At 45.7% G+C, this 19,184-nt stretch overlaps 1 protein-coding gene across 3 annotated transcripts in view; it reads right to left on the bottom strand.

The window, feature by feature from the left end:
* rgl2 (ral guanine nucleotide dissociation stimulator like 2) overlaps window positions 1-19,184 on the bottom strand; it is a 59,299-nt gene that overhangs the window by 22,311 nt on the left and 17,804 nt on the right. For all 3 annotated transcript variants that reach the window (XM_062972710.1, XM_062972712.1, XM_062972711.1), the window contains 7 exons: window positions 13,449-13,526; window positions 11,389-11,680; window positions 10,116-10,331; window positions 9,904-10,007; window positions 3,512-3,596; window positions 2,253-2,345; window positions 2,022-2,096 (listed from right to left, as the gene is read on the bottom strand). In XM_062972710.1, the coding sequence (XP_062828780.1) occupies window positions 2,022-2,096; window positions 2,253-2,345; window positions 3,512-3,596; window positions 9,904-10,007; window positions 10,116-10,331; window positions 11,389-11,680; window positions 13,449-13,526 (943 nt within the window). The remainder of the gene's footprint in view (window positions 1-2,021; window positions 2,097-2,252; window positions 2,346-3,511; window positions 3,597-9,903; window positions 10,008-10,115; window positions 10,332-11,388; window positions 11,681-13,448; window positions 13,527-19,184) is intronic.

Genomic DNA, 19,184 nt, shown 5'->3' with positions numbered 1-19,184 from the left:
AGGAGAAGGGAGTGGGGAGATGGCGAGGGTTGAGGCAAAGCTAGAAGTGGTGGGGGAAAGGGAAGGGAGGAAGGTGGGGGGGGGGGGGGGGGAAGAAGGGCCTTTCCTTCCGCCTTGGAGACTGGCCCCAACGGGAATTGCTTCTGAAACAATGGCAAAGGCGGAAGAGGCCTCCAGGGAGGCTTGAGGATGAGTGACTGAGAGGAAAGGGAAGGGAAGTGAGGCGTTTAGGAGGACCCTCCTTACGCTTAGGGAGGGGGGCGTCTTTGGGGCCCCACCCACCCACTAACAAGACCTACAGCAGCAATAATAGAGAGGAGGGGGCATTTGGGTCGCTCTCTGGGAGGGACCTAGGGCCTCTCCCTTAGGGAGGGCAAAGAAAGAAAGAGGTCTATATCCATCCATCCATCCATCCATCTAATCACATATATGTGAAAAACCTGCTCTTTCTCAATCCTTTCTTTCCCATTAACCAGACTGGGCCACAGCAATGCGTGCCTGGGTACAGCTAGTCTAAATCATCATCATGATGACAGTAGAGTCTCAGTTAATGGGCACTGATGGGGATGGATAGATGCTGGATAAATGCAGTTTCTGGTTGCTTGAGACTTGCTATGAAAGACAGGCCTAACTCACATTGTATGTATCCCATTATCAACAACTATATGGACCTGATATTAATATCAAAACACAGCCATTAAAAGTAAATAGAGGCAGATAAAGACAAACTTAACAGAACACAGTTTCATTACAAACACAGCATTGTGGTGTCGTTTGTATTTAAAGTATTGTTTCTTTGGAGTTTTCTAGTTACAACAAATGTCTTTTGGTCCCCTCAAATCCTGATCTGTGTGTATATATTTTGTTCACAGAGCAATGAGTCAAGATTAAAAGCCTCCTGTGAGTTTGGATGAAAACTGACTCAGAGAGTTTTCCTAACAACGTCAGACAGCGCAGTTATGCACTGCAGACAACTGAAAAGCACTCTGCTGTGTAGGAGTTCATTTTCGCTGCTTGCCTTTGAGACGTTCAGTCTATTGAACTGAACGGGGCTGTGGTGCAGACGGGAGAGCAAGCCAGTGCAATTAAGTGCAATGAATCACTGACCAGGAGGTCATAAGTTCGAGGCCCGCTCGGAGCTATGTTGTTGTTTGTCTTTGTCCTGTGTTAAAAGGCATTGAATGTTTGCCTAATATGTGTAATGTGATCCGCCCTGAGTCCCCTTCGGGGTGAGAAAGAAGGGCAGAATATAAATGCTATAAATAAATAATTGTGCAGCAAACCCGGGAGGGGATGGAAAACTATAAATCATGACCTATCCCGCCTCAACAACCCTCTTTGGCAGAGAAGGCAGAAGACCTCGCAATGTAGTGTCTCCCAGGACCCCCAAGCATTGAGCCTGTCGCTACTAACAGTTTACTAAAACCTTTTTGCTAAATAACCATTTTATTACAGCAGGAAAACAGCTGTTATGGCTTAGCTGGGTGTGCTATCTGCTGACTGCATAAAACAAAGCCTTGCGTCTGCAGGTGGCTGCTTTGTTGCTGGGAGCTGACCTGCGGCGTTCAGAAGCTGGAAACAGAAGCTACAGTCAATGCCAAGAAAGGCTGCTTCTCTAAACTACAACTCAAGAGCATCTTATTTTCAACAAAGAAGACATACACTGAACTGTGTACTATTCTTGCTTCCTGCCATAGAAGGAGGAAGACTCCCTGAAGAAAGTGTTTGTTGTTCTACTCTGGTGAGATCAACTATTCTGATTTGCTTTGTATTATTGTTGAACTAAAGTGAATAAACTATTGTATTTTCTATTCAAAGCCATAACTGACTCATGTGTATTTTTGAGTTCAGGGTTGCACTGTATTAAAATGGGCTGAAATGTAACAGAATATGTGCTTGTTTCTGCGATCTGCTATCATGGGGTCAACCTGCATTAATTCTGCAGTGTGGATGCAGCACCCCATTTTGGGTGGGGGTCCTGCCCGTCAATCCAACCACCAACCCCCTCCCTTTCTGCTCACCTTCAGCCGGTTCTTTGTGGCCGCATCCAGCATCACCAGGTCCTTCAGGAATGTGCCCAGGTAAGGGACCACTCCCTGTGTGGTTGGGGGGAGAGAGAAAGAGGAGGGGTCAGCAGTGGAGGAAGCCACGCCCACTACGTCCCCTCCCCAGAATAGCATCCGAGTGTCTATAGCTCCCATTGTCCTTGGTTAGAAAGCCCCAAGGCTACCCCATGCTGTGGGGCGCTGTACCGTGGGGCGCTGCTCCAGGGACCGCCGGTGATGGTGATGGTGGTGCCGCCGCTGGGTGGGCTCCATGCCGGGGGATCCTCGGGGGGCTCCTTCCTGCAAGAGAAGCACAGAGAGGAAGATTAGACTCATAACAACAACAACATTTTATTTATATTCCACTCTACCTCCCCAAGGGGACTCAGCTTAAGCGGCTGAGGGGGAAAAGGAAAGGGCCTGAGGCCAGGAATGATGGGAGTTGAAGTCCAAAACACCTGCAGGGAGAGCCCAAGTTTGCCCATACTTGATCTATACGGTAGAACGAATGTTGTTGTTATTGGGCTTGGACTACCCGGGCTTAATGGGATCCTGGGAGTCGCAGTTCAGTGAGGCCCAAGCACCGTTTGCTAAAGGACTTGTGAAACTGCAACTCCCAGGACTGCATAGCATTGAATCAATGCTGCACTTGTTCTCAGCGCAGATGCACACAGATCTGGCCTGGGTTCCTCCCTCAAGTGGAGACTCCCTCTTCCAGACAAGGCCCGGTGGGACTCTGTAAAGGAGCTAATCACGACTGCCACCAATTGTGAAGATGTAACCACCAAAGACTCAGGGAGGAGACCTTTTACTTTTTATCTTTCTCGGGATAGAAAAATAAAATATTATTATTATTATTATTATTCACTTTAGATGGTAGCGTAACTTGGTTTATAATATATATGACAGAGGCTTCTATGTTGGAAAAACTAGAACAAGTTTATTCAGGCACAGAGCTTAGTGGTTACAATGATGTTTCTCACTTAGAGGTATTTTATTAACAGTTACAATACTAGAATGAGATGAGTCAAACTCTCTAAAGTGTCACTTCTTTTTCTGCTACTTTTAAACCACAGTCACTCCTGTGATATACGATCACAGATTCTTTGTTCCTTACCAGGACACAGACTACATTAAATAAGTCACCAAACTTATTTTAAAATGAACAATTGAGTCTCCCTGATCCCATCAACCTAGGATCAATCTTCCCTGTGCCTCATCGGAGCACAGACTGACTCTCTTTTTTAAACTCTGCACTTCTTCAACTAAACGGCAGTTGGCTCCACCTACTTCTCCATGGCAACCAGCCTCTGAGTGCTGAGATGCAATAACTGTAATACTTACCCCTTTAAAGCACAAACACACAATTAAACATAACATCTGTAAACCAAAAATTCGTACTTCATTACAGACTCCCTGTCACAAGAACCGAGGGCAACGTGGCCATGGAACAGCTCTGCACAAACCTGGAAGAGGAGCCTCCGGCTTTGGCTGTAGTTGTCCTCCTCGGAGCAGACAGCGCTCAGCTCCTCGTAGCAGCGAAGGCAGTCCCTGTAGATAAGGAGAATGGATCAAATGTATTATTATTATTATTACCTGCTCAGTTTCCAACAGTGGAAGCCAGCTAGGGACAAAGGGGGAGGAAAAGAGAGAAACCAAGACGTTGTAAAAGTAGCTCAAAAAGTGGGAAGGATTGTTAGTCCAACCAGTGGGTCGTCTAAAATCAGGACATTAAATAAAGAACAACATCCAGGAATTCCAGACAAGAAACATTCAGGGCCAGCTAATACCTCCTAACAAAGGATCCCCCCAGGCAGGAAGCAGCCAGGCCTTGAAGCTGCAAGGCTATTCAATGCTAATCAAGGTGGCCAATGGCAACATTCACACTTGCCTTCAACGGAAAAGGGTTATTTCTCCCACCCTGGACTTTCCGCAGATATTCAAACCCCACTTGACTGGTTTCCAACAGATGTCACAACCTCAGAGGATGCCTCCCATAGATGTAGGAGAAATGTCAGGAGAGAATGCTTCTGGAACATGGCCAGACAGCCTGGAAAACTCACAGCAACCAAGTGATTCTGGCCATGAAAGCCTTCGACAACACAATTCCCTATTTTTTTAGAAGGACGGAAGCTAAGGAATCTGTCCAAAACAGCGTGTCGGCAGCAGCAAAAGTGGTGAAGATAGAATCAGAGTTTGGAGGGACCCCCAAAGGCCATCTAGTGACAAAAATATGAATATATTATATGTGGGCATGAATGAATTGAATGGAAGATGAATGAATGAGAGTTAATAATTCTGGAGACACCGTTCAAAAATATTAAGGCCTACAATGATTAACTACCTACTTGCTGAATTGTAATTAAAAGTTCAATGTGTTGTCGAAGGCTTTCATGGCTGGGATCTTCTGGAACATGGCCATACAGCCCGGAAAACATACAACAACCCTGTAATTAAAAGTTGTTAATGAGATCTGAAATAGTTGACCTGCCTGGTAATCTGTGATAAGAACTGTGACAGTGATAAGAGAAATGTTTACATCAAGTTAAGGAAATGTTTGCAACTGTTAAGAAGGAAGTCAACACAAGGCCAACACCAATCAAGAAGAGTCAAGGAAGCTGAGATAGAGCCAAAATGGAAGATGTCTCTCATTCATGACAACTTTGGGACAGCATCAGCAAAATATTGCTCTATAAGTGACATTACGACAATCCAGAAATTGTGACAGACAGAGACGCTGTTCACCCGCCATGCTCAGTGGAGATGGTGTATGGGAGTGTCAGATCCGCAATGGAGCACAGAGTCTGGCCACTTTTGGGGCCTCCTTTTCTCAAGGGAAGAGGAAGGAGTGCATTTTGGAGTCATGGTATGTGTTGCAGGGAGTCCGTTCTGTTGTATGGAAACAGGAGTCTGATCCTTGGCATTGTTCTTGGGGAAAAATGGATGCATTTTGGAGTTTTGGCATTTTGTGTTGGCAGGCTGCAGAGGAAGCAGGGCCTGGCCTGAGCAGGTGCTTCTCCAAGGAGGGAGAAAAGATATGATAATCTTTGGATGCATGATGAATGTATGTACATGTGTGTGAATGTGGAGTGAAAATGTAATCCCCCCTTTGTTTGTTTGTTAGCCAATTTAACTGTAGAAATGCTGGACCATTCCAACAACTATCATGTCAGACTACACAGAGAAGCCATAGAAATCCACAAGCATGTGGACAATTTCAACAGAAAGGAGGAAACCATGGAAATGAACAAAATCTGGCTATCAGTATTTAAAAAACTCAAAAATCAGAATAGTAGATGGGAAACAACACTCTGAGGGCAGAGGAGCCCCAAGGACGGCTAATGACTCTGAACAAAGGATGCCCTCGAGGCAAGAGACAAACCTTTCCAATGCTAATTAGGGTGATTAATTGCAACATTAACTGGCTTCCAACTGACAAAGGACTCTTGTCACACCCTGGACTCTCCACAGATATATATTTACCTTCCTTGCTTAGTTTATCTATGCCTCACAACTTCTGAGGATGCCTGCCATAGATGTGGGTGAAACGTCAGGAGAGAATACTTCTGGAATATGGCCACACAACCCGAAAGACATACAACAACCCTGTGATCCCGGCCATGAAAGCCTTCGACAACACATCTAACTGTAGGTTGTTTGTGAATCCAATGTAGTTGCATAGAATCTGTATGTCTGTATGTCCAATGTTGTTCTTTGTTGTTCTGTAAAAGTTATTATCTACCTCTCACACTGAAACTGCAATAAAAAGAACAGATGCTTTTAAGTTATTGAAAAGTTATTCATAACAATCTAGTCTAACCTAATATAAATAATATAATAATACATAAATCTTTATTTATATCCCGCCACCATCTCCCAGAAGGGACTCGGAGAGGCTTATAAAAGCACTAGTAGTGCAGCAATTACACAAAATGCAATAAAGTAATTCTACCATCCAAGTCTTCTTGACAGATGGCCTTCCAGCCGCTGTTTGAAAACCTCCAGAGAAGGAAGGAGACTCTATTGTGGGTTCAGGAGAAAAATCTTGCTCTGGTTGAGCAGATCGGAGAAGGAAGTTCACAAGACTAAATTCTTCGCTTCCAGATAGATAGTTGTTATTAACACTGGTTGACACTGTGGGCATCAGCCAAGAAGACACCCCACTGAAGCTGAAGGCTGCAAATCAGCACAAACATCGCCCATTGTTATTTGTTTTATAACAAAGCTTATCTGGCAGCTGTCTGTTGTGTGTCAGAAGTCATTCCCTCCCAACAGCCCAAGAGGAAGTGCTTCCTAATCCTGAGCGGGAGCCTCTTTTCCTGCCATTTCAATCCACATTGTGTCCCAGCAGCGGAAACGAAGCTTGGCCTTCCTTCAACGTGACATCCGTTCCAAGATCTGCGTCTCTCTCAGCCTTCTCTTCCCTGAGATAAACATCCACAGCTCCTTAAGGAGCTCTTCAGAGGGATTCACAGATGAGAACTTTTACAGGACATTTAGACATACAGACATACAGATCCTATGTAACTATACTGAACTCCACAAACAACCTATTACATTGGCTAACAAACAGACAAAAGAGTTTACATTTTTACTCAGCATGCATGCACATGTTCATACATTTATCCTCATGCATACAGTATCATTTTTCCTTCGTCACCTCCTGGAGAAGAACACCTGTTAGGCCAGACCCTGCTTCAGCAGTTATATAATAATAATAATAATAATAATAATAATAATAATAATAATAATAATAATAATTTGGAAACAATAGACATTGATAAAATCACAATCTGCCAACTGCAAAAGGCCACCCAACTGGGATCTGCGTGCATCATCCGAAAATACATCACACAGTCCTAGACACTTGGGAAGTGTTCGACTTGTGATTTTGTGATACGAAATCCAGCATATCTATCTTGTTTGCTGTGTCATAATAAAATAATAATAATAATAATAATTTATTTTTCTATATTGCCTCCATCTCCCCAAGGGGACTTGGGGCGGCTAACATGGGGCCAAGCCCAAAAGACAAAACATGAACAAGATTAAAAGCATATATAAACAACTGTCTTAATGCCACGACCCCTTCACACAGCTCCTTATGTTGTGGAGACCCCCAACCATACAATTGTTTTCGTTGCTATTTCATTACTGTCATTTTGCTACTGTTATGAATCGTAATATCTGATATGCAGGATATATTTTCATTCATCTGGACCAAATTTGGCACAAATACCCAATAAGCCCAAATTTGAATACTGAGAGGGGGGAGGGGTTGATTTTGCCATTTGGGAGTTGTAGTTGCTGGGATTTATAGTTTACCTACAATCAAAGTGCATTCTGAACTCCACCAACGATGGAATTGAACCAATCTGGCACACAGAACTCCCATGACCAAATATTGGGAGGGTTTGGTGGGCACTGACCTTGAGTTTTGGAGTTGTAGTTCACCTACATCCAGAGAGCACTGTGGACTCCAAACTATGATGGATCTGGACCAAACTTGGCACCAATACTCAATGTGCCAAAATTTGAACACTGGTGGAGTTTGGAGAAAACAGACCTTGACATTTGGGAGTTGTAGTTGCTGGGATGTATAGTTCACCTACTATAGCCCCTTGAACCCCACCAACAATAGAATAGATAGAACTTCCCACACAGAACCCCCCAGGACCAACAGAAAATACTGGTCTTTGCAGAACCCCCCCCCCCCCCCCCACACACACACAAGGGGTCCCGACCCCCAGGTTGAGAAACGCTGCCCTGCTTCCTTGCAGCCTGCCACACATAATTCCAAAACTTCCAAAACTCAAAATGCATCTTTTCCCCCTAAGAACAATGCTAAGGATCAGAATCCCTGTTTCCTCTATAGCAGAACCTGACTCCGTGCAACATAAAATGACTCCAAAACGCACTCCTTCCTCTTCCCTTGAGAAAAGGAGGCAAAGTGACCAGATGCTTCTTTGCAAATCTGACACTCTCCAAAGTACTCCATCTCTTTCCATAGAGCATGGCGGCTGGACCAGACTCCTCCAATCTGCCACACTTTTTGAATTGTCATAAGGTCACTTATTATAGCAATATGTTGCAAAGCTGCAAATTAATGACATCCTGGAACACGTTGATTCCATATCAGTTTCCTGGCAGATGTTGACTCTTCTGGATTGGTGTTAGCAAACCAAGGCTTGTGTTGACTTCCTTCTAAATGTAAGGAATCTTGTAAACAGTTTCTTAATTTAAAAGAAAATGTCTCTGTCTTTGATTAATGTGAACATGTTATTTTTCCCCAAAAGTTTATCAAGTCAGTAATGTCAACAGTTAATCATTTGTCACAGTTGTTATCAGCAAAGGACCAGGCTGTGGTGCAGCTGATTAATCACCAGCAGCAATAGATCACTGCTGACCGAAAGGTCTACAGATCGAAGCCTGAGTCGGATTGAGCGCGCTACTGTTTAATAGCCTAGCTTACTGTCCACCTAAGCAGTTCAAAAACAGCTGTTGCTGTGAGTAGATAAATTAAAGGTAAAGGTTTCCCCTGATGTTAAGTCCAGTCGTGACCGACTCTGGGGGTTGGTGCTCATCTCCATTTCTAAGCCGAAGAGCCGGTGTTGTCCGTAGACACCTCCAAGGTCATGTGGCCACTGGCATGACTGCATGGAATGCCGTTACCTTCCTGCTGGAGCGGTATCTACTCACATTTGCATGTTTTGGAACTGCTAGGTTGGCAGGAGCTGGGGCTAACAGCGGGCACTCACTCCGATCCCGGGATTTGAACCTGGGACCTTTTGGTCTACAAGTTCAGCAGCTCAGCGCTTTAACACACTGTGCCATCAGGGCCCCCATAGATAAATTAGGGACCACTTAATGCGGGGAGGTTAATTTAATTTACGACACCATAAAACTGTCGGCGATCAAAGAGCAAGGAGGAAATATTACGATCAAAAGGACTCAGCGTCATAGTGGATGAAGCGACAGCTCCCCATGTGGCCGGAATCAAGCATAACCTCCTGAAGCCAGAAGTTGGAAAATGCTGAATTGTCTCTATTTGTGTTGTATGTCTAAGAATGGCATTGAATGTTTGCCATGTATATGTGCATTGTGATCCGCCCTGAGTCCCCTTTGGGGTGAGAAAGAAGGGCAGAACATAAATACAGTAGAGTCTCACTTATCCAATATTCTGGATTATCCAACGCATTTTTGTAGTCAATGTTTTCAATACATCGTGATATTTTGGTGCTAAATTCATAAATACAGTAATTACTACATAGCATTACTGCGTATTGAACTACTTTTTTCTGTCAAATTTGTTGTATAACATGATGTTTTGTTGCTTAGTTTGTAAAATCATAACCTAATTTGATGTTTAATAGGCTTTTCCTAAATCTCTCCTTATAATAATAATAATAATAATAATAATAATAATAATAATAATAATAATATTTTTGTATCCCGCCACCATCTCCCCAGAGGGACTCGGGGCGGCTTACAGATATAAAACCAGCATACAGTATACGGTTTTACAAAAACACACAAGTAAATTTAAAAGGCATTAAAAATCACGATCATTATAAAACACATGACAAACACAGCAATAAAAACATTATTATCCAACATATTCGCTTATCCAACGTTCTGCCGGCCCGTTTATGTTGGATAAGTGAGACTCTACTGTACTATAAATTTTAATTACAGCCCATGAATTGTAGTTGTTTTCCAGGCCTTGTTCCTTAGGATGATATCTTCAAAATTATGAGCTCTCACTTATTCATTCCTTTCATACAACATCACTGAAACCATACATCATAGATTTAAAAGGGTGGGGGGCATTTAAAGGGAAGGGGCTGTGTGTTCCCACCTGGAGGTCTCCTCCCACGTCCTCTTGAGCCGGTGGATGGGAGTCGAATGGAGAGCGGAGACCACAGCGTACAGGGAGGAGAAGTTCCGGAGGAGGAAGCACTCCTGAGGAGGAGAGAGAGGAAGCAAACGAGGGTGAGACTGACCAGTCCTGGACTCCACTTGCTGCACTGCAATTCAACTGCAAGGGGTGGCTGTGTCACACGGGCTCACCTCGGCCACGCGGATCCACTTCTCGAGGAGGCGAGCGCGCTGGGCGGCCCTCAGGGCGGTGTCGGCCAGGCAGGAGAAGACCACGGCCGTGGCCACGCGGTTGAACTGGGCCACCGTGGCCCGGACGGAGGGGCAGTCCCGCTCGTGGCCCTTCTTGTCCCGGCGCGACCACAGCGAGCCCAGGCACTCCTGCGGGACCACGCCCAGGAAGAGCGCCTGCGAGGAGAATAATAATAAGCACTTCATTTGTATTCTGCCCTATCACCCCGAAGGGACTCAGGGCGCATTCCAGCACACACAAACACCAAGGCAAACATTCAATGCCTGGAAACAACCATAACACAGATAAAGGTAAAGGCTTCCCCTTCTGGCTCTGAGGGATGGTGCTCAACTCTGGAGGTTGGTGCTCGACTCCATTTCTAAGATGCACTGTCCATAGACACCTCCTAGGTTATGTAGCCACAGGCATGACTGCATGGAGTGTTGTTACCTTCCTGCCAAAGTGGTACCTACTGATTTACTTGTCCTATTTTGTCTTTCAAGAACAGCCTTAGCACACTGTGGTAAGAATATGAAAACTGCTTTACTTCAGCAAAACATAAAGTACAGCTCACTCAGTGGAATAATGCCAAAGGAAGCAAGGAAGTCTTATGGCAAACACAATTCTTAGTCTCTGATAAATTCCCAAATCAAATAACAGTCTTACTTCAGACAAAGGAACAGCAATAAATCCTTAGGAGCAGTTTCCCAGATGCAGGCTCGAAGCAGGCACAAGGGGAGTGAAGACATTAGAGTCAGTTTGTTCCCAGCAAGAGCTGGCTGCACCTGCTTCTGCTTTATAGCCCTGACTCCCCTCACAGCTGCTAGGGCAGTTCCTAATTACTCAGCTGCATTTCTGGCAGCTAATCTAGCTGAACGACGTCTCTGCTCTGTTTCCTTTCGCCTCTCCTGAAAAGTGGGTACTTGTAAAATCTCCTCCTCAGATTCCAACTCACCCTCAGATTCATGAACACTTTCCTGCTCCCTTTCCTCTTCTGAAGAAGAGGAATCCCTAACACTACTCAAGATTGAACTTCAAAGACTGGCTGTTGGGAATTGTGGGAGTTGGAGTCCAAAACACCTGGAGGACCCAAGTTGGCCCATGCCTGATCTAGATTGAAAACATTAGAGAAAGGGGAGGACTGTATAGGTTGGTGGTGGTGCTGTAGGGGCCCCTTGGGGCCATCTAGACCACCCTGTTTGCTGGATCCGGAAGCAAAGGGGAGGGACTCACGGCATCGGTGGCGGTGAGGTGGGCGGCCACGTCCTCGGCCTGCAGCCCCAGGATGAAGTGGGGGTCCGGCTCCTCCCCTGCGTCGTCCTCCCTCGTGGGGGTCCCTGTGGGCGGAGGCCCCTTGTTGGGCCCCTCAGGGGCCGGGAGGAGCAGCAGGGCCTTCTCGGGGCCGGAGCCCCTGCCCAGGGCCCAGCGCAGCCAGGAGAGCAGCCGCCCTTGCAAGGCGGGCTCCAGGCGGGCAAAGTCCTCCGGGAAGCCCTCCAGCCAGGAGCAGAGCAGGGAGGCCAGGGAGCTGCAATGGGAAGGGGGAAGGAAGGAAGGAAAGAGGGGAAGAAGGGAGTGAGAGGGAGGGAGGAAAGGGAGAGAGGGAGGGTGGAAAAGAGAGGAAGGAAGAGGGAAAAAGAAGGAGGGAAGGAGGGAGAAAGATAAGAAGGGTGGGAAGGGAGAAAGGGAGGGAGGAAGAGAGAGAGAAGAGGAAGGACGAGAACAAAAAAGGAGGGAGGAAGAGGAGAATGAGAGAACAGAAGGGTGGGGAGGAGGAGGGAGAAAGGATGAGAGCAAAAGAAGAGGGGAGGGAGAGAGGAAGAGAGGAAGGGAGAGAGGGAAGGGGAGAGGGCAAAAGAAAAAGGGAAGGAGGGAGGGAGGAAAGGAAGAAGGAAGGGAGAGAGAGACAGAGAATGAAAGAGAGGAAGGGAAAGAGGGAGGGAATGAAAGGAAGGCAGAGTGGGAAGGAAGGAAGAAAAGAAGGGAGGGAGGAAGAGAGAGAGAAGGGAAGAGAGCAAAAAAAAGAAGGGAAGGAGGGAAGGAAGAAAAGAAGGAAAGGAAGAGGAAGGGAGGGAAGGGGAAGAGGGAGGAAAGAGGAAGGAAGAGAGCAAAAATGAGGGAGGGAGTGGGAGACAGAGAATGGAAGAGAGGAAGAAAAGGAGGGAGGAAAGAAAGAAAGGAAGGAAGGAAGAAAGAGGAGAATGACAGAAGGAAGGGAGGGAGAAGAAGGAAGGGTGGGAAAGAAGGAAGAAATGGAGGGAGCAAGACAGGGAAGGGAAGAGAGCAAAAAAAGAAGGGAGGGATGGAGGCAGAGAGGAAGGGGAAAAGGAAGAGAGGAAGGAAGGGTGAGAGCGAGAGAGGAAAAGAAAAGAAAGGGGAAAGGAAAGAGGTTAGGATGGGAGCAAGGAGGGAAGGGAAGAAGGAAAGGAAGAGGAAGGGAGGAGGGAGGGAGGGGGGGGAGAGAGAAAGTAAGAAAGAAAATGAAAGAAGGAGGAAGAGAGGAAGGAAGGAAGGAAGGAAGGAAGGAAGGAAGGAAGGAAGGAAGGAAGGAAGGAAGGGAGGAAGGAAAAAGGAAGAAAGGGAGTGAAGGAGAGAGGGAGGGGAGATGGAAGGAAGGACAGGAAGGGAGAGAGCAAAAAAGGAGGGAGGGGAAAAAAGGAGAGAGAGAATGGAAGAGAGGAAGAAATTGAGGGACGGAGGTAAGAAAGGAAGTGGGGAATGGAGGAGGAGAGGGAGCAAGAGGAAGGAAGGGTGGAGAGGAAGGAAGAGAGAGAGAAAGGAAGGAAGAAAGAACAAAGGAAGGGAGGGTGGGAAGGGACGGAGGGAGAGAAAAAGAAAAGAAAGAGGAAGGAAGGAAGGAAGGAAGGAAGGAAGGAAGGAAGGAAGGAAGGAAGGAAGGAAGGAAGGAAGGAAGGAAGAGAAGGAAGGAAGGAAGGAAGGAAGGAAGGAAGGAAGGAAGGAAGGAAGGAAGGAAGAGGTTAGGATGGGAGCAAGGAAGGAAGAGAAGAAGGAAAGGAAGGAAGGTCCATGATTCCGGAAGAGACACTGAGGCACACACACACTTTTTGCCCCAAATGCCGGGACATCAGGAAGCTTCTGGAAGGAGCCCTGTTCCAAGACGGGCTGCCCCTGGAGCTGGAGGCTCAGCTGAGGCCCAACCTCCTCCGTGGCCAAGGCAGCCTCCTTCGGGGAGTCAGCCCTCTTGAATGGGCAGCAATGCCCAGAATGCAGAGAGCGATGCCTCTGAGCATGCAAAGAGTGCACCCTGATCCCGCCCCATTCACTCACTCACTCACCGCTGGAGCCTGGCGTCTGCTGCTGTTTCCGGGGGAAGGCCATTTGGACCCGGAGCAGCACCGGTCACTTCCTCGAGCCTTCAGGGCAGATCGCATAGCGGGGAGAAGAACAGGATGAATTGAAATTGAAATAAATAAATAACATAATAATCCAGAAATAAACATCCTAAAATAACATAAAATAAACAGAATAAATAAATAACATAATAATAATAATAATAATACAGAAATAAACGTCCAAATTAACATAAAACAAATAGATTTTTAAAAAAACCAAAAAAAAAGTGACAGAAAAATGTAAACAAAGTAAATAAAAAAGATTTTTTTATTGTGTCAGTCACTGCAAGTCACTTTTGGTGTGAGAGAATTGGCAGTCTACAGAGACGTTGCCCAAAGGACATTGCCCAGATGGGTTGCTAAGAAGCTTCTCTCCTATCCCCACAAGCTAGAGCTGACAGACAGGAGCTCACCCCGTCTCGCGGATTCGAACTGCTAACCTTCAAGTCAGTCCTTCAGCCGGCACAAAGGTTAAACCACCGCGGCTCCAATAAAAATGATGTTAAACCACAAGTACCATAAGCAACACAGAGAATAAATAAATAAAAAATATAAATGATACATAATAAGTAAATAAAATTAAAAATAACATAAAATAAAATATGAAATATAATACAAATATGATAGAATATAATTAATATAAAATATAAATACAATATAATAAATTAAAGTAATAAGCAACACTATAATAAATCAGTGCCATAAACAACACAAACAAAGTAAATAAAAATATTAAACAAAACATACCATATGCAACATAAGTCAGGAGGATAAATAAATAATTAAATAAAATCAATGATATAAATGATAATATTATAAGTAAATAAGATAATAAAATAGAAAATAAAACAGAAAACAGAATATAATATTAATATAATTTTTTAAAATGTCCCTCTTCTGCCTTACATACAAATTCAACTTAAGAACAATCCTACAGAACTGATCTTGTCTTTAATGCCTTTTAGTCTAAGAATTCATCATGTGGTAAATGTGTGTGACATGTTATATTATGTTTATTTAATGTTTAACTTTCGGGGGGGGGGGGTTGTTAGTTTATTATTTTATATTGAGGTTGTTTTATCCACTGTTTTGGTTTGTTGTTTGTTTGTTTTCGGCACTGAAAACTTTGTCACTGTAATTGGAGTCCCCTTGGGGAGAGAGGTTATAAATAAAGTACTGTTGTTGTTGTTTTTCATAACTTGGGGGTTGCCTGTCATATGGTGTGATATACGAGATTTTTTTTCCATGTCAGGAGCGACTTGAGAAACTGCAAGTTGCTTCTGGTGTGAGAGAATTGGCCGTCTGCGAGGACGTTGCCCAGGGGACATCCGGATGTGTTACCATCCTGTGGGAGGCGTCTCTCATGTCCCTGCATGAGAAGCCGGAGCTGACAGACGGGAGCTCATCCCACTCCCTGGATTTGAACCGCTGACCTTTCAGTCAGCAGTCCTGCCAGCACAAGGGTTGAACCCATTGCGCCACCAGGGGCTCCACGATGTACAAGATGATACGATATACATATATATATATATATATATATGTGTGTGTGTGTATCTCTCTCTATGTAAATATAATGTGCATAATTAGGACCAAGTTAACAACAAAACTACTGGGCCAAATCACACCAAATTTGGCCAAAATACTCATTGCTTTCCAAGGAGTTATCTTATAGCTTCAAAGCCTGGCTGCTTCATACCTAGGGGACTCCATTGTTACCCGACTTGAATACCATTGAATACCCTTCCAGCTTCAAAGCCTGGCTGCTTCATACCTAGGAGACTCCATTGTTGTCCAACTTGAATACCATTGAATAGCCTTGCAGCTTCGAAGCCTGGCTGCTTCATACCTAGGGGAATCCTTTCTAGGCCACCTTGAATGCCACAAAGAAAACCCCACTTAGGACTATGCCACAGCAACGTGTTGCCGGGCACAGCTAGTACTGTATATGTATATAAATGTACTGTCCACTGCCTGACTCCTTCCAAGGGGAATCCTTTGCTGGTCAACTACAATAGTACAGAACAGCCATGCTGTTATGATTGAGCCTCATGGCTCTGTTACTGACAGACGTGGGCGTAAGACTCCTCGAGAGTCAGATACTCTCGAGGAGCGAGAGAGAAAAAGACTGCGAGACATATTTGCAGCACCATCTGACGAGGAGTCTTTCGAAGGGTTTACGGAGAGAATGGAGGAGGGGCTGGTTAGCTCAGAGGAGGATGAGATGGATTGGACTCGGGTAAGGGAGGAAGTGGGTGCCACTGGCCATGATGGGACAGAAGATGAATGGGGACCTTCAGGATTAGACCCATGGTTTAGCTGGAGGGATGGGACGGGATCCACAGCTGGAGATGCTGTTGGGCGTAGTCAGAGGTGTTCCAGCTCTGACGAGGAAAGTGATGAGGAAACGCCCGGGTTAAGGAGGACAGCTGACAGTGATGAAGATTTGTAACTGGCATAAAATGGGGCTTGAGAGCAATTGCAAATTGCGTTGGGCAAGGTAATCTGGGCAAACGCTTGGGATCCGTGTGTGTGTGGGACGCTTCCCTGAAGACTTGTGTGCTTTCCTGTGCTGTGACGTAAGTTGATTGGAATCCAGGGTCAGACGGCGGGAGGGATTGTGTGGGCATTTGTTTGTGCAAACCTGTGCTTACTCTTATTAGCTTGACCTTCCGTCGTCTTCTTGACGGACGCCATCTCCTGCTTTGAGAACTTGGACTGAACTGACCACGGCTTGTCTTCCCCCCTTCTTGGACTTGGAAAAACTACAAACGTCTGCTTCTGGCTTTGATCTACGGAACGGAACTGGTCTACTCAACTGCTACAATCCTTGGCTGATTTACTCGTGTTGGAGATCCTGTCTGCTGTGTGTGTGGGGGAGCGACGCAAGTTACTCTAAGCACAGTGTTGGCAGCAGAGAGGAATCTGCTGCCAATTAGTTGCATTCTTTGTATCTTTTGTTCCTTGGCTTTCGTTTCGTTTATACCCAGGCTGAAGCAAGCAGTTTGTTTTTACCCGGATTAAACTCCGGTTTAATCCGGTTTATCTTTTGAACATTTACTTTTGCCCCTTTTTGCTCCTAAAGGCAAAAACTGCCTGGCCCTTGTGTTTTACGGGCATTTTTGAGTTCTGTAATCTAATAAACTCTGTTACTTTGAATCTTGTGGCGTTCTGTCCTTGACAGATTGCCCAACGCCATTAAAAAGTTTATTGCAGCAATAAACCCGTCAGGAAGACGATGGATGAGTTAAGGGCCAAAGTAGACCAATTGCAAACGGCTTGTACCGTTATCCAAACAGCTCAGGCTGTGAAAGGACATGTTTTGACTCCTGAACGCTTTGACGGAACCAGGTGCAAGTTGCCAACCTTTTTGGCACAAGTGGAGCTTTATTTTTCTCAGCTCAGTGCTCATGCTTTTCCTACAGACACTAGCAAGGTGGCCTTTATTTTGAGTTTGTTGACCGGTCCCGCAGGACAATGGGCCACTAATTTAATTTTGGGAAATGACCCAGTCAAGGACAATTTGAATAATTTCAAAAAGTTGTTAACTGATACTTTTGGGGATCCTCTCCGCACGGAGAACGCTGGGTGGGCTCTGTATCGGTTGAAACAGGGAAAGGGGACTGTTTTGGATTACTTAAATAAGTTTAACCTGTATCGCCACCAGCTGGATTGGGGGGAAAATGCATTCATGCTTTTATTTACTGCCGGGTTAAGTGATATGCTCCAGGATGAATTAGCACGCTTGGAGCCGGCTGAAAGCTGGGACGCCTTAGTAGCTAAGGTGCTGCGTTTAGACGCAAGGTTCGAGGCTCGTAAACACTCAAAAGCAATGTGTGCGCCACCCATGCATGTAACCAGGGCACCTGTGGTGATGGGGGAAGAGCCCATGGAGCTTGGGGTCTTTAAAAAGCTGTCTACAGAGGAAAAGAGCCGTAGGAGGCAGCTGGGCTTGTGTTTGTACTGTGGGAATGCTGGGCATTTTGCCAAAAATTGTAATGTGAAACCTTCCCAGCTTTCGGGAAAAGGCCAGCCCTAGTGCGACGTGAGTCCAACGCACTAGGGCTCCTCAAGCAGTCAACTGAGGGGAGGAAGCATGTTTTCGTACCCATTACATTATCTGTTGGGGGAAGGGAACTTGTTTCTACTTTGGCACTGCTGGACTCAGGGGCTACGGTCTCCTATGTAGATATTGAGTTTGCTAAGAAGCATGGCATTCCTAGAGTGCGCAAGGCATGCGACGTGTGGGTGGAAGGAGCAGATGGGAGACTGCTGGAGACTGGGGTGGTTAACCATGAAACCTCAGCAGTAACGTGGGAGGTGCAGGGAGTAACGGGAACGTTTGTGTGGGATATTACGAGCTTGCCTAGATATGATGTGATCCTGGGGATGGATTGGCTAGCTGTAGTAAACCCACATGTAGATTGGGCAACACGTAAAGTGATCTTAAAGAGGCAGGATTGTTGCACTCTAAATGTTACTCATTCTGATATGGAGGGAGTGCCTGCTGAGTATGGGGAGTTCTCTGATGTATTTTGTAAAAGAGAAGCGGACAAATTACCACCGCACAGGCCATATGATTGCGCCATCAAGTTGGCAGAAGGTGCGAAACTGCCAGCAGGGAGGCTGTATGCCTTGACTGTACCGGAAAGGCAAGCTTTGCGGGAGTTTCTAGATGAAAATTTAGCCAAGGGGTTTATTCGCCCATCTAGTTCTCCAACTGCGGCACCGGTATTCTTTGTAGCCAAAAAGACTGGGGAACTTAGGTTGGTCTGCGATTATCGGATCCTAAACAAATACACCATTCGGGATAGGTACCCGCTGCCTTTAATCTCGGAACTGTTATCAAGGGTGCAAGGGGCTAAGGTCTTTACCAAGCTTGACCTGCGGGGGGCCTATAACTTAATCCGTATACGGGAAGGGGATGAATGGAAGACGGCATTTAACACGTGTTTCGGATGCCACGAGTTCCGAGTCATGCCTTTTGGGCTTTGTAATGCTCCTGCGGTATTCCAGAGGTTCATGAACGATGTGTTCAGGGACCTAATTGACCAATTTTTAGTGATTTATTTGGATGATATCTTGATTTTTTCTAAGGACGAGAAAGAACATCGTCAACATGTCAAGCAGGTTCTGCACCGACTGCGGGCTAATGGGCTTTTCGCCAAGGCTTCCAAGTGCGTCTTTCATGTGCCTGAAGTGGAGTTCCTAGGTCATGTAGTGTCAGGTAGGGAACTTAAAATGGACCCACATAAGGTTGACGCCGTCAACTCATGGCAGGAGCTGAAGACTAAGAAGGATGTACAAAGGTTCTTGGGTTTCGCTAATTACTACCGGGAGTTTATTCCGAATTTTGCAAAGCTCACGGTACCTTTGACGCAGCTTCTGCGCAAGAAACAGCCATTTGTGTGGGGGCGGGAAGCTCACGAGGCGTTTCTACAACTAAAGTCTAGTTTTCAATCGGACAACATACTAACCCATCCTGATGTTGACAGACCGTTCGTGGTAGAAGCGGACGCTTCTAGCTACGCGTTGGGGGCTGTATTGTCTCAGAAGGATTCCTCAGGGACCTTGCGTCCCTGTGGATTTTACTCGCGGCAACTAACACCCTTCGAGCAGAACTATACCATATGGGAGAAGGAGTTGTTGGCGATTAAGGTGGCGTTTGAGGTGTGGCGGCAC

This window comes from Anolis carolinensis, chromosome 2 (assembly GCF_035594765.1).
Source record: "Anolis carolinensis isolate JA03-04 chromosome 2, rAnoCar3.1.pri, whole genome shotgun sequence".
In the NCBI taxonomy this organism is placed as follows: Eukaryota; Metazoa; Chordata; class Lepidosauria; order Squamata; family Dactyloidae; genus Anolis; species Anolis carolinensis.
The sequence above is the reverse complement of the archived record's forward strand: the minus strand, read 5'-3'. Positions and strand labels throughout refer to the sequence as shown.